The sequence below is a fragment of the Saccopteryx leptura genome, chromosome 1 (assembly GCF_036850995.1).
Source record: "Saccopteryx leptura isolate mSacLep1 chromosome 1, mSacLep1_pri_phased_curated, whole genome shotgun sequence".
NCBI lineage: Eukaryota > Metazoa > Chordata > Mammalia > Chiroptera > Emballonuridae > Saccopteryx > Saccopteryx leptura.
The window spans coordinates 203,208,889-203,223,220 of NC_089503.1; the positions used below are offsets into that span (position 1 = coordinate 203,208,889).

At 41.1% G+C, this 14,332-nt stretch overlaps 1 protein-coding gene across 1 annotated transcript in view; it reads left to right on the plus strand.

Moving 5' to 3' along the window:
• The window catches only part of INTU (inturned planar cell polarity protein), an 82,341-nt gene that overhangs the window by 63,913 nt on the left and 4,096 nt on the right, over positions 1 to 14,332 (plus strand). The window contains exons 9-15 of the mRNA XM_066385017.1: positions 4,115 to 4,168; positions 4,668 to 4,730; positions 5,455 to 5,676; positions 6,716 to 7,189; positions 8,721 to 8,818; positions 10,404 to 10,593; positions 13,545 to 13,696. Coding sequence (XP_066241114.1) covers positions 4,115 to 4,168; positions 4,668 to 4,730; positions 5,455 to 5,676; positions 6,716 to 7,189; positions 8,721 to 8,818; positions 10,404 to 10,593; positions 13,545 to 13,696 — 1,253 coding nt within the window. The remainder of the gene's footprint in view (positions 1 to 4,114; positions 4,169 to 4,667; positions 4,731 to 5,454; positions 5,677 to 6,715; positions 7,190 to 8,720; positions 8,819 to 10,403; positions 10,594 to 13,544; positions 13,697 to 14,332) is intronic.

A 14,332-nucleotide genomic window follows, 5' to 3' on the forward strand; every position in this document is an offset into this window, starting at 1 on the left:
GATTCTTTGTTAATTTTCTTTCTTGAGGATCTATCTAATGATGTTAATGGGGTATTGAAATCCCCTACTATTATAGTAGTGACCTTCTTTATCTCTAACTATGGTCTTTGTTTTAAAGTCCATTTTGTCTGATATAAGTATTGCTACCCCAGCTTTTTTTTCATTTCCATTTGCATGAAATATTTTTTTCCATCCTTTTATCTTCAGTCTGTGTGCATCTTTTGATTTAAGGTGTGTCTCTTGTAGACAGCATATGTATGGGTCCTGTTTTCTTATCCACGCAGCTACCCTATCTATGTCTCTTGATCGGATCATTTAATCCATTAACATTTAAGGTTATTACTGATATGTAATTGTTTATTGCCATTTTTTTTTCTTTAAAACTGTATTCCTCTTTTGCTGTATTCTTTTTTTCCTTTGATCTGTTTACAACAGGTCCCTTAGCATTTCTTGTAGCCTTGGTTTGGTTGCAGTGAATTCCTTGAGTTGTTTTTTTTTTGTCTCTAAAGCTTTTTATTTCTCCTTCAATTTTAAATGATAGCCTTGCTGGATAAAGTAGTCTTGGTTGTAGGCTCTTGTTCTGCATTACTTTGAATATTTCTTGCCATTCCCTTCTGGCCTCAAGTGTTTCTGTTGAGAAGTCAGAAGTCATCCTTATGGGGGCTCCTTTGTAGGTGATAGTCTTTTTTTCTCTAGCAGCTTTTAATATTTTCTCTTTATCATTTAGCTCTGGTATTTTACTTATGATGTGTCTTGGTGTTGGTTTCTTTGGGTTTCTCCTTAATGGAGTTCTCTGTGCTTCCTGAACATGTGAAATGTTTCCTTGCCTTAATTGGGGGAAGTTTTCCGCTATAATATGTTTGAACAAAGTCTCTATCCCTTGTTCTTTCTCTTCTTCTTCAGGAACCCCTATGATGTGGATGTTATTACTCTTCATGTTGTCACAGAGCTCTCTTAGAGTTTCCTCAGAATTTTTTGAGTCTCTTTTCTTTTTTCTGCTCTGGTTCTGTGCCTTTATTTATCGTGTCCTCTAACTCACTGATTCGATTCTCTGCTTCATCCATCCTGCTTTTAATTCCTTCCATTGTATTCTTTATTTCAGATATTGTATTTGTCATTTCTGACTGATTCTTTTTTTATTATTTCAATGTCCTTTTTTAAATTTGTTATCTCTTTATTTAGGTTTTTGTAATGGTCATCTATGGTTGTTCTAATATCTTTGAGCATCCTAACAATCGTTATTTTAAACTGTGTATCTGGTAATTTGGTTATATCTGATTCACTTAGGTCCTTTTCTGGGCATTTCTCTTCGTTTATTTGTGTTGTATTTCTCTGCCTCCGCATTTTCTCTTCACGGGAGTGGCTGTGATCACGTGCTCGGGTGCACAAGCGTTGGTGGCCTTGGCCTTTGCCCCGCCCCCATGTGTGACGTTATGCTCGGTCCTGAGGGCACTGGCGAGCACCTTTGCTCAGCTGTGGGTCTCTGCTTGTTCCCGGACTTTCGCCCTGCCCTTGCAGAAGGAGCCCACTCAAGGAACGGCTGCTAGCCTTGGCTCTACCACCGGGCAGGACTGCGTGCCCAAGCTCAGCTAAGTAGCGGAACTCTGCCTCTTCTGGGCTTTTGGCTCCACCTTCGCGGGAGAAGCCAGCTACCAAGTCAGACCGCAAGCCTGGGTTGCACGGGCGGGCAAGGCTGTGCTCCTCTGCCCTTGCTGGTCTCCACCCTTTCCGGGGTTCCCGCCCTTCTCCTGCTGGCTGGATTACAGGCTGCCGGCCGCTGAGCTTGACCGCTTTTGCACGCCCTCTTCTCCCAGCCGGGCAAGATTGAGCTAACACCTGAGCCCAGTGGTGGCCACCCGGCTTCTGCCCCTGCCAGCAGAACCGCGCTTTTGTCTCCCGCTGCCGCCCGCCCTCCGCCCTCCGGCGCGCCCTCAGCCACGTGGGTGGGAGCCTTGCAGCTCGGACCCTAAGACTCACTCCTGTAGACGCAAATGCTCCCTCCTTCTATGCGACTCTGCTCTGAATGCCGCGGGGGAGCTTGTTTGGCTGCTCTCCTGCTTCCCTTTGCTGGTATTGCTGTTTCCAGGGGAAATATTCACTTCAGCTTTGGGGAGTGACTCGTCCCAGGGGTTAGGGTGGCTATCTCCCAAAATGTTTCTCCCTGTGCCTCCTAGATTACACTCTCTTCTTGTTACTCTGGTCCTCTCCTCTCTCCCCCTGTCCCCAGGAGCCCCGGGTGAGTGGTTGTGAGAGAGATGTTCTGCACGGTCCCTTTAAGAAGGTTCCTGGGTCTGAGAAATCAGACTCTTTCTCACAAACAGTATCCTGACTTGTTTCCAGCTAAATACTGTCCTTACGCCTCTTCTGGGCTCTGGGGCTGCAGGCTGGGGCTTTGTTCCTGGGGCTCAGGACCCTTTCCCCTCTGCTAAACTCACTTCCCGCCACGCGAGTCTCTCCCTGCTGCCGTTGGCTCCAGGGAGCTGGGCAGCCCTCTCCGCATTTCCGCTTTTCCTACCAGTCCTGGTGTGGCTTCTTCAGTGTTTCTTGGTTGAAGAGTCCTCTTAGTTTTATTGTTTTAATTTTTAAGACTTCACATATAAGGGAAATCATACAGTACTTGTCTTTCTCTGTCTCGTGAATATATAGTTTTAAAACTAGTAATTTTAGGTTTTTGTTTTACCAGAAAACTCAAAAAGCTTACTTTTTTTGCTTTGAAATTGCTTACTGTGTTAAAAATAGTAGGATTTAGTGACTATATATCTGCTAATGAAAATATTAAGGAATTTTATGTCTTAAAAAACCTATTTTAAAACATGTATGTAAGGTTACTTGTGCCTGATAAATTTTAGGTGGAAAGTATTTTAACTTGGAAAAAAAAAACTTAATTAGTTCTGAGTTTAGTATACAATGAGGGCAGTTTTCTTTCCCAGATGTTTGAGAATTTCCTTATTTTTGTTTGTCTGTCATATGTTTTATTTTTTAAAAATTATTTTTCCCACAGTACATTGGAATAATTAAGAGAAAGGATACTTTACCTTTTCTCTTAAGTAATATGAGGAAACAATTATAGTAACCTTGTTGTACATTAGGCTACAGAGTTCTGGAGCAGGAATAGCAATCTATTAAACAGTAACATTTCTGAAATTAAAAATCACAGCTGGGTAACTTTCTTTCTGTCCTGCAGTTTTTCTCAAGAGAAACTAGGGCTTCAAAAAGGAGAACATGAAGTATTTGCTAGATGCAGAATATAGATCACAAATGAGTAATACGTCATACCATGCGAAAGCACTAAAAGCCATGACTAATGTTTCCAAAGCTTTTGTCATCTCAGTGAGAACCAGTTTGTAAGACAGTCCTGCAGAGAGTGTCTTGGATTTAAAAAAGGAAAGAAAATAATTCTTTTTCACAAATAGCATATATTGCCAATAGTTTTTAAATATGCATTACAGATTAAACTGCTGATTAAATTTATTGTTTTTTAAGTTGCGAATGCTTTAGGCGATAAAAAAATGCATGCAAGAGTTGAGGCAGTTTCCATAGAAACAAAGGCTAAACCTTAAGTAAAAGATTTTCCTAATAACTCTGTAGGGTAGTTAAACTGTGCCAGATTCCAGGGGACACTTGCCTTCATGTTTTAACTCATGAATAAAGATTAACAGTTCTTTATACAAAACTCAGGAGAGACACTGGGAAGAATGTTGGTATTTCCCAAGAGTCCATCTTTTGAGAAATATATAGGAAAAAGAAAAAAAAATCAAAATAGTGTAGCCACGTTATGACTGTTATTATTTCCTCTTTAAGAATTTTAATACATTAAAATTTTTTCTAATCTAAAACTAAAAGCAGTTTTTAATCTCATAAATTGTTTTATATTGAATACAGAGTAAAGCCTATTTTGCAATTGTTATTTAATTGTAAATGCCTACGTGTTAAATTTTTTTTTTTACATTTGCAAAGTTTAGAAACAAGATGTTCTATTTGGGACTGTTCTTAAATAATACAAAGGAGAAAGATACTCAGTTCCTAACAAGTAATTCTCAAACATGTTTATATGGCCAATATTGAAAAGTAACTATGAATTAAATGTTTATGTTACTCTTTTTTCCCCACATAGATGGAACTAGACAATGCACTGAGTGACTTGGAGGCTGCAGATTTTGCAGAATTGGTAAGATAAGCAGTGAATTTTAGGAAAGATCACTGTTGAATTCTCATTTTGTAAATCAGTCATTTGCAAGTACCATGTAATTATCTTGATATATATTAGTTTCCTATTTTGACAAGGACAAAATCTATTTTGCTTGCCTTAAAATTTTCTACTCAGTTAAAAATATTTGTTACATAATGTGTATCTAATGATTAATTCACATTTGTATCATTAAGAACTGGGCTTTGTGAGATAGGACATACATGTAATGCTCATTAAATTAAATAAAAACTCTGTAGATCTGACTTTAAATAGAAAGGAACAGTATGGCTTTTTTAATCTGTTTTGTTTTTTTTTTAATATTTCCATTGACAGAGAGAGAGGAAGGGAGAGATGGAGCGGGAAGCATCAACTCACTGTTCCATTTAGTTGTTCAGTTTACCAAGAACGTAATTGCCATTTTAACTGTTGTCGCTTAACTGCGAAATCTAAATCCACTATGGTTGTCTTTTTCCCCCAGTCTGAAGACTACTATGACATGAGGCGGCTGTATACGATTTTAGGGTCTTCCCTATTTTACAAGGTAAGTTGAAGCTTGAATCTTTTACAAATGTTGAACTGCTATATGAACAGACCTAAATTTTCTGATTTTTACAAATATGAAAAATACATCCTTCTCTTTTCCTCTGAATGTAGGTACCCTAAAATTAAGATCTTAAAACCAAACTGTACCTACATATTTACAAATACAATGACTATTTCTGGCTTCAAAGTGCTCTAAAGCATTTGTACATCTGTAAAGGAGAAGTCATACGCAAACAACCAAGTGTGTAAGAGTGAGAGAATGCTCCTGGGCTTCCTTTCGCAGTAGTACACTGCTTTCCTATCTCCACACATAACCATGCACCTTCTGAATGAGTCCTTGAACACCAAGGAGTTGGCTCAATCTAAAGAAAGTGAAGCATCAAATGAATCTAAGTATGTTCATTTTTCAACTCCTCATTCTCCACTTTCCATCCTTAGGATTCAGTTCTGTTCTAATTTTGCCCAACACTTAGGCTTATATTACTTGGAGATGATCTTGCTTTGTGCCACCATCTACCTGTTGTAGACTTAAGTTATGGTAAATATTTGGTGTCTAGTTGACCACAGGGGGGGAATTATTTTTACTATGTCTTCACTTATTCCATTTGAAAGTAGAATATTTTAAGCCAACTGAAGAAGTACCTATAAAACTCTTAAAATATATTATAGGATTATTGCTTGATATCACTTGTTGATTTCTGCTCTTTGTGGTTAAATTCAAGGGTTATTTGATATGCAGTCATTTGCCTAAAGATGATCTTCTTGATATAGCTGTATACTGTCGTCACTGTGGCCTACTGCCTTTGGCAGCAAAACAAAGAGTTGGTCAGTTGGTAATATGGAGAGAAGTGTTTCCTCGACATCACCTCCAACCTCCTACAGATGCAAACACTGAAGCCTTTCCAGAACCTGAAGGGAGATATTTTTTGCTAATTGTTGGCTGGGTAAGATTACCTTGGTTTCTTTCTTACACACACACACACACACACACACACACACACACACACACACAGCAGTTTACCATCTACATAAATACACAATGTGATAATTTAAAATTTTGAGCATTTTAAATACCAGTATTCAAGAAAATGTTATATGTCCCTTATTTATATATATTTTTTTTTTTTTTTCAAGTGAGAGAGAGAGACAGACAAGAGAGAGAGGAAGGGAGAGAGATCAGAAGCATCAATTCTTTGTTATGGCACCTTAGTTGTTCATTGATTGCTTTCTCGTATGTACCTTGACTGCGGGGGCGGGGGGGCTCCAACAGAGCGGGCGACCCCTTGCTTTAAGCCAGCAACCTTTGGGCCCAAGCCAGCAACCATGGGGTCATGTCTGATCCCACACTCAAGCTAGCAACCCCATGCTCAAGCTGAATGAGCCTGCGCTCAAGCTGAGTGAGCCCATGCTCAAGCCGGCGGCCTCGGGGTTTCAAACCTGGGTCCTCAGCATCCCAGTCCGACATTCTATCCACTGCACCACCACCTGGTCAGGAGCCCCTTATTTATTTCTTTTCTTTAGCATCCATTTAATCTTCATGCAGAAATATTAATGAAACCTAGGATAAGATTTCAGCAGGTTCTTAAGGTCTTTTGTTCTAATTTCTATAGCGGTTTTATCCTCTAGTTTGTTTTGGGAAATACAAGGAGACATAAAAATAATACAGAGTCAGAGTAAATATGGGATTATAAATGAAAGGACTTCCAGTAATTGAGGCTGTTTGAAAGCTACATTAGGGAATTCCATGTGCCCAAAGTAGTGACTGATGGTTTATCAGGATAAGGCAATACGGTATTTCTTTTCAAGGGTGATCAAGAAGCACTGAGAATAACTAAGAAAAAGGGGAGGGAGGAGTTTGTAATAATCATCACATGGTTATGCCACATGCCCATCTGTCTTCAGTATTCATAAACTGATAGATGCATATTGCATATAAGTATCTTCATGTAGCTAAATCCCACTAACAACATTTTTTTCTTACAGAGGTATTATATGTTGTGTGTACTGTTAGAAGCTGGAGGCTGTGCATCCAAAGCTATTGGGAACCCAGGACCAGACTGTATATACGTGGATCAGGTCAGAACAACTCTTCACCAGCTGGAAGGAGTAGACTGCCGCATAAACGAGCGGCTGGCATCTTCTCCACGCCCCTACTTGTCTTGTGCCGACTGGTTCCTTGCTGGGTCCCATGAAAAACTAGATTGTTTGACAACCTCACCTATCCTCAGTAGGCTGCAAGGTACTTCCAAAGTAGCAACCTCTCCAACCTGCAGAAGAACTCTTTTTGGTGACTATGCCTTAAAGAGCCATAAGCCCAGCCCTTCCCAAAGCAGTGGAGGATCTGACAATGGTTGTGAAGGGGGAGACAGAGCTGGCCCGAGCCCCCACGCTACACCAGATGCGGTACGAAAGCGAAGGGAATCGGACGGCTTAGAAGAGAGTGGGGCCTTGCTTAAGGTGGGTGTTCATTCAAGTGTGCATGTTCTGGGAGCTAAGCTGTCTTTCCGGTCCATATTTTATAATTGCAACAGAATTCTTAATGGCAGACCATTCTTCACTTGAATTGGTGGTTGTTTTAGTCACTGTTGGGAAACCAATGATTTAGAACCAAAAAGAGGAAGAATTATCAAGTAGTGAAACAGTAGCCCCTTAACATCCAGGACATCTGCTTTGACACTATTATATATAAGCAGAGAAACTCTTTCATCCTGCTTTCCCTGTTCATCTCTTTCTTCTCTGTTCACAGTGTTAACAGGGACACCCTCGTTGTGGGACAGTTAGGGGGCTGATCTGACTAGCCAATAAAATGCTCAGCAGAAACAAAAAGAGAATCGGTAACTTAAAATATACCTGTGTTTATTGTTCTACCTATTACAGATTGTTTATTTATCTATCTGCACCTGTGAAGTTCTGGTCTCCATACTTAAGAACTGAAAATGTGGTTATTAAGCAAAGAGAGTGTTCATTTTTCAGACTGCTTATTTATCATTTTCTACAATTTTTTCCATGAAAATTACCATAGTATATCCAAATGATTATCAAAATAATCATGCTAGGACGTTTCCTACTTATTCTAGTGATGTTGCTTTTTCAAAACATTTTTGAAAGCTGTCATTCGGGTGGATAGAGGTGACAAAGCCTAAAGAAGGCAAGTCTGCGAAGGGACAGGAATAGAATATGAGATTCTGAGTGTCCTGGCATAAAGAACCGTAGATTTGATCTCCTAATTCCAAACAAAAGAGCGCTCTTAGGGCCCGAAGGGGATGTACTTAGGAAGTGCTCACTGGTATTTTACTCATTATCCTGGTAGGTAAAATTGGTGGGAAATATCATTAAGACTAGTTGGAAAGACCAGGCGGTGGCGCAGTGGATAGAGCGTAGGACTGGGATGCGGAAGACCCAGGTTCGAGACCCCAAGGTCACCAGCTTGAGCCCAATGTCGCTGGCTTGAGCAAGGGGTTACTTGGTCTGCTGAAGGCCCGCGGTCAAGGCACATAAAAAAATAAAAATAAAAAAAGACTAGTTGGAAAGAACTAAGAGGCCATGAACAACTCCTAAGAAAAATTGAATTAATGTCTAAGATTTAGCCATTCAGCAGCTGTTGCTTGAACACCTACTATGTCCCCAGGGCTACACAAAGGAGATACAATGATGATAAGATACAGCCCCTGCTGTTGAGGAGTGCAGTCCAGAGAGGGAGACATATACACATACACGTAAATTATAACAGAACTCGGTAAAGGCTCCATCGTGGCTGTGGTAGAAGGTTTTTAGGGAGAACTTCCATGTCCTCCTATGCCATGGCCCTGTGGTCACTGGGTTTATAATGAAGGATAAGCCAAGAGGCACAAGTTAGCACCAAAGATACTTAAAGGCAACACTGCAAAATAGTAAATAGTTCTCTTAGACAGATATTTAGTTTTTACATCATTTCTGCTCATTGATTCCATTCTTAGCTATAAACTGACCTACTTAATGTATTCTTCAGGTCACTAAAAAGAAGTCGACTCTTCCAAATCCATTTCATTTGGGGAACTTGAAAAGGGACCTTTCAGAAAAAGAAATGGAAATATCTAACACAATGAAGTAAGAAACTTCTTTATAATATTCTTTTTCACTTAAACTCTATCTTCATACAAATTTAACAATGAGAAAGGATAAGCTTATAGCAGATAGAGATTATATTCAACAACTATAATTATGATGTGTCTTGTATATTACAGTTAATATCTATGCTATTTCTCTAATGTTCTTCCTTACACATATAGGAAACATATTCCTATTATAAGAGATAAAAACATACAAAGTAGTATTTCAAAATGTGAAAGTCTCCCTTTATCTCTCTTCCACAGGTAACTTTCCTTTTGTGGGTCTGATTTTTAAATTAGAGTTTCCTATTTTTAGACTCTGGCGGGTGCTGCGTTGTGCTGCCCGGAAGCTCCCTACCCAGAGCGCTCGTTTCCAGGGCCTGGCCGGGACCACTGAGGCAGTAGCTGGGCTAAGGCTGCCACCTGCGCTTTCTTTGCCTCTGGGCTCCTGACTAGGAAAAACAAATCAACTGAAGGGATTTTTTACTACATACATTAGAATTAGAATGAGGCAGCACAAGTGTTTGAGAGGCAGATGGGGAATTACTGTCCATATCTTTAAAGACTGCCAATCAGAAGTCAGCAGTGGAGAGAAAAAAAGCAGAGTAGAGTGGATGAAGTTTAGAGTGAGCTGCGCTCTGCTACTTAGCTCCGTAACGTCAAGTAAATTAATCTAAGTCCTCTGAACATTGATTTCCTCATGGTTAAAATGAAGCTGGTAATATTTAATACCCTGCAGGGTCATTATAAGAATTAAGGCTAAGATATTTTAAAACACCTACCCTGGTACATAGAGGGCATTCAGTATATGGTTATTATTATTTTGTTGTTCTTTAGCTCTACTTACTAATTGTAGAAATGAACAGTATATAGAGGTTATGCTGGATTGTGTGAGACCTAAATTGGGGAAGGAGGGATGAAGAAGAAGAAGAATGGAGAAATGAAAATAGTAAGGACACAGTCAAGAAGTAAGACTGAAACAATGAGAAATACAATACAACTAGTAATTGGCATGGTATTCTAGAATATTAACCCAGCTCTACAGTTGGAAATAATTCTATTTTTCTTCAGGATCATCAATTTAACTATCATGGTAAAGGCTTGAATGCTGCTGACTTAAATGTGTTCAGTTTGTTGAAAGTTGTTTTTATATGGGATGCGCTCTCGACTGATAGCATGTTCATGGCTTGTGGAGGTCCGCCCCAGACATGGGCTGAGTTCTTCATTACCAACCGTGGAAAAAGAGGGGGTTAGCCAATTTGGGTTGTCTAGCAAAGGGGTGATTAGGTTACTTGCAAATGAACTGGTGTTTATTTATCCTTGCATACTATGTAATACTTGCCTCCATTAAGGGAATTGATAATAACCCTAGCCTGTACTTCTTTTAAGGAGGAAGGGGGAATTAAATGAGGAAATTAAATGTTTGGCCTAATTCTCCCTTCCTAATTATACTCCTAATATTATATTGTAGATTAAAAACGTATTAGGAGTCTACACAATTCAAAATGAAGCAATATTTTTAAGTTTACTTAAATATCTTTTTTCTTTTCTTTCCTTTTTTTTTTTTTTTTTTTTTGGTCAAGATTGACATCTGGTCCTGAGAACACACTTTTCCACTACGTTGCCTTAGAAACAGTGCAAGGGATATTCATTACTCCTACCCACGAAGAAGTGGCCCAGCTAAGCGGCTCTCTCCACCCTCAGCTAATAAAGAATTTCCATCAGTGCTGTCTCTCCATTCGTGCCGTTTTCCAACAGACCCTGATGGAAGAGGTAGGCACTGCTCTAAGTACTATAGTTTTCTGCCAGTTTCATTTCAAGATCTCTAAGTAGTCTCTCTAAAAGCTCTTTAATCAGTATGTCTAGCAATGACCATTTTCACTTACTTTTTTTAAGTCACCCACTCTAACAGTGTTAGAGTGGCATAAGAACTATATTCACAGTACTTAACTTCAAAGCTTTGTTTATAATACTGAATTTGATATCCTACCTTACTATTTCAGGAAACAGTAGACCTATGTTTTTTTTGTTGTTTTTTTTCTGTATTTTTCTGAAGCCGGAAACGGGGAGAGACAGTCAGACAGACTCCAGCATGCGCCCGACCGGGATCCACCCGACACGCCCACCAGGGGGCGACGCTCTGCCCAGCAGGGGGCGATGCTCTGCCCCTCCGGGGCCTCGCTCTGGCTCTGTTGCAACCAGAGCCACTCGAGAGCCTGGGGCAGAGGCCAAGGAGCCATCCCCAGCGCCCGGGCCATCTTTGCTCCAGTGGCACCTCGGCTGCGGGAGGGGAAGAGAGAGACAGAGAGGAAGGAGAGGGGAAGGGGTGGAGAAGCAGATGGGCGCTTCTCCTGTGTGCCCTGACCGGGAATCGAACCCGGGACTTCTGCACGCCAGGCCGACGCTCTACCACTGAGCCAACCGGCCAGGGCGGTAGACCTATGTTTTCTACAGCAAAGTAGAATGTATAGCTTGTAATGTAAATTAGCCTCCCATATTTGATATCTATGATTCACCCACTCCTTGGACAGTGATATCTACCAGATTAAGCGTTCAGCCAGCAGTATAAGGTGTTTGGAACGGAACGGGATAAGGTACAGCAGCAGACACAATACTGTTGCAGATGTTTTAGCCATTTGGTGGTTTGGTTGCTTTTTCATCCAGAATGAAATTTCATTTACTATTGTACCGTCTGGATAAGTAGCAATGTTGTATATAATTAAAATATCAGGTTGTTTTAATGGCAGGAAAAGATAAATATTCATTTCTAGAAAAGGATAAACACATAGAAGTTTACTGTACTGTGATTGTTCACTCATCATAGAGTCCCCAAAACTCTGAAGAGGATTATAATGTATATAGCAGTATGTGTGTTCAGGATCTAAATTTGTGAAGAAATTGGGCTTAAAGGTACAAGAACATTGGGCTAGGAATAGGATTCCTGCCCTGAGCCCAAACTCTTCCTATTTCCTTAGCTATAAAGTGGGCTGGATTATATAATCTCTTAGGACCCGTTCCGCAGGAAACTTCTGTGTCTCATAGGACTTCTTCAAGCTATCAGAAATTGGTCTTCAGTGAAACATCACGTTTAACCTTATCTCCCATGCAATCTGCATTCCTGTGCTCCTCCTTTCCTATTTAACAATGCTGATATTCTATAAGGAAATAGCTCACTCGCTTATTCAATAATGTTTAGTAATACACATTAGCCTTTCCCATATGATTTAAACACTGGAGTACTCACTATTTGCTAGACACTATTTGAGGGGCTGGTGATCCAGCAGTGAACAAAGCAGGGCCCCTTTCCTCATGAAGCCTGTATTCTAATAGAGGCGACCAATGCATTAGCAAGTCGTGGAACACGCCCAGCACGGTAAGTTCCAAAAGGAATAATAAAACAGGGTATGAGAGGTGGGGTTACTGTTTCAAAAGAGCTCTCTGGGCCTGACCAGGTAGTGGCGCAGTGGACAGAGTGTCAACCTGGATGTTGAGATCCCAGGTTTGAAACCCCAAGGTGGCCAGCTTGAGCACAAGCTCACCTGACTTGAGCACAGGGTTGCTGGCTTGAGTGTGGGATCATAGACTTGACCCCATGGTCACTAGCTTGAGCCCAACGGTTGCTGGTTTGAAGCCCATGGTCGCTGGCTTGAGCCCAAAGTCCTTGGCTTGAGCAATGGGTCACTCGGTCTGCTGTAGCCCCCCGGTCAAGGCACATGTGAGAAAGCAATCAATGAACTAAGGTGCCACAATGAAGAACTACTGCTTCCTATCTCTCTCCCTTCCTGTCCATCTCTCTCGCTAAAAAAATGGGAAAAAAGAGCCCTCTGGTCATATCAAGTAAATCTGAACAGAGAGTTGAATGATGTGAGAGAGAACCCAAGTGACAAATCTGGAGGCAGAGTTTCTGAACAGCAGGTGCAAAGCCACGGAGGTCAGAGTGGCTGAGAGCACTGGAGTGGCCGCGTGGGCAGGAGAGTGGGGGGCGCTATGGTGGCAAAGGCAGCAGGGTCTGGTGGACTTAAGAACTTGAACTTTGTTCTGACAGAGATGGGAGGTGCTTCGACTGTTCTGAGCAGAGCAGGGACATGATCCTTAGTTTTAAAGGGATCACTCAGGCTGCGATGGGAGAACGGTGCTATAGAGTAGCAGGGCTGGAGGCAGGGGCCAGTTAGGGGCTATGGAGATTCTCAAAGCAAAAAACAGTGGCGTCTGGATTCTGGATGTATTCTGCAGGTGAGGGAGGGGCAAAAAGATCTGTTGATGGGTTACGTAAGGATTCGGAAAGAAAGAAGAAACAAGGATTACGCTACTCTTCTAGACTGAGACTTACAAAAAGGATTTACATTCCACATAAGTCATTGTTTTGCTAATGATTTAATCCATGGGAAATTTAGAGAGTATGCATCAGAGGAAGAAACAAGAGTGCTTTAAATTTAATGTGTTTTCAGTATGTTATAAAATCATCTGTTCATTGCTATTCATTAAGCACCTACTATGTACCAGGCACTTCAAAAAATACAAAGATGAATAGTATATATATTGTCCCTGCCCTGGAAAAGAAGCTTGTCATGCACTGGGGAAGACAGACTATAAAACTGCGAGTATAATATAATGTAAATACTGATATGGGGCTATGAACAAAATGTTCCCTGGGAAAGTGTGCAAACATGTTCAAGTAACACTGTTAATGCCAGTTAATACTAATAATACCTATTCATTTACAGAAAAAGAAAGCAGTAAATGTTGCAGATTCAGCTACAAATTCAGTGTCTTCTCTTAACCCTGTGAAGGAACACGGGGTGTTGTTTGAGTGCTCGCCTGAACGCTGGACTGACCAGAGAAAAGCTCCACCAGTTATGGCTTACTGGGTTGTCGGGTAAGTGGGGAAAGTGAACAGAAAGCAAAATGTTAGAAAAGTGAAAGAAACATGGTAAAGGAGATCAAGTTTTAAGATGTAGGGATGCAATTATCAATCTAACTGTAATATATATTTTAATGTTTTTGAGAATTTTATTTTATTTGCTAAGTGTCTTTTTTAAATTCCTCCCAAGTCTTTATTAAAAACAAAAACCTGGCCCTGGCCGGTTGGCTCAGTGGTAGAGCATCGGCCTGGCGTGCAGAAGTCCCGGGTTCGATTCCCGGTCAGGGCACACAGGAGAAGCGCCCATCTGCTTCTCCACCCCTCCCCCTCTCCTTCCTCTCTGTCTCTCTCTTCCCCTCCCGCAGCGGAGGCTCCATTGGAGCAAAGATGGCCCAGGCACTGGGGATGGCTCCTTGGCCTCTGCCCCAGGCGCTAGAGTGGCTCTGGTCGTAACAGAGCGAGGCCCTGGAGGGGCAGAGCATCGCCCCCTGCTGGGCAGAGCGTCGCCCTCTGGTGGGCGTGTCGGGTGGATCCCGGTAGGGCGCATGCTGGAGTCTGTCTGACTGTCTCTCCCCATTTCTAGTTTCAGAAAAATACCAAAATAATAATAATAATAATAAAATAAAAACAAAAACCTTACTCAGCTATCTT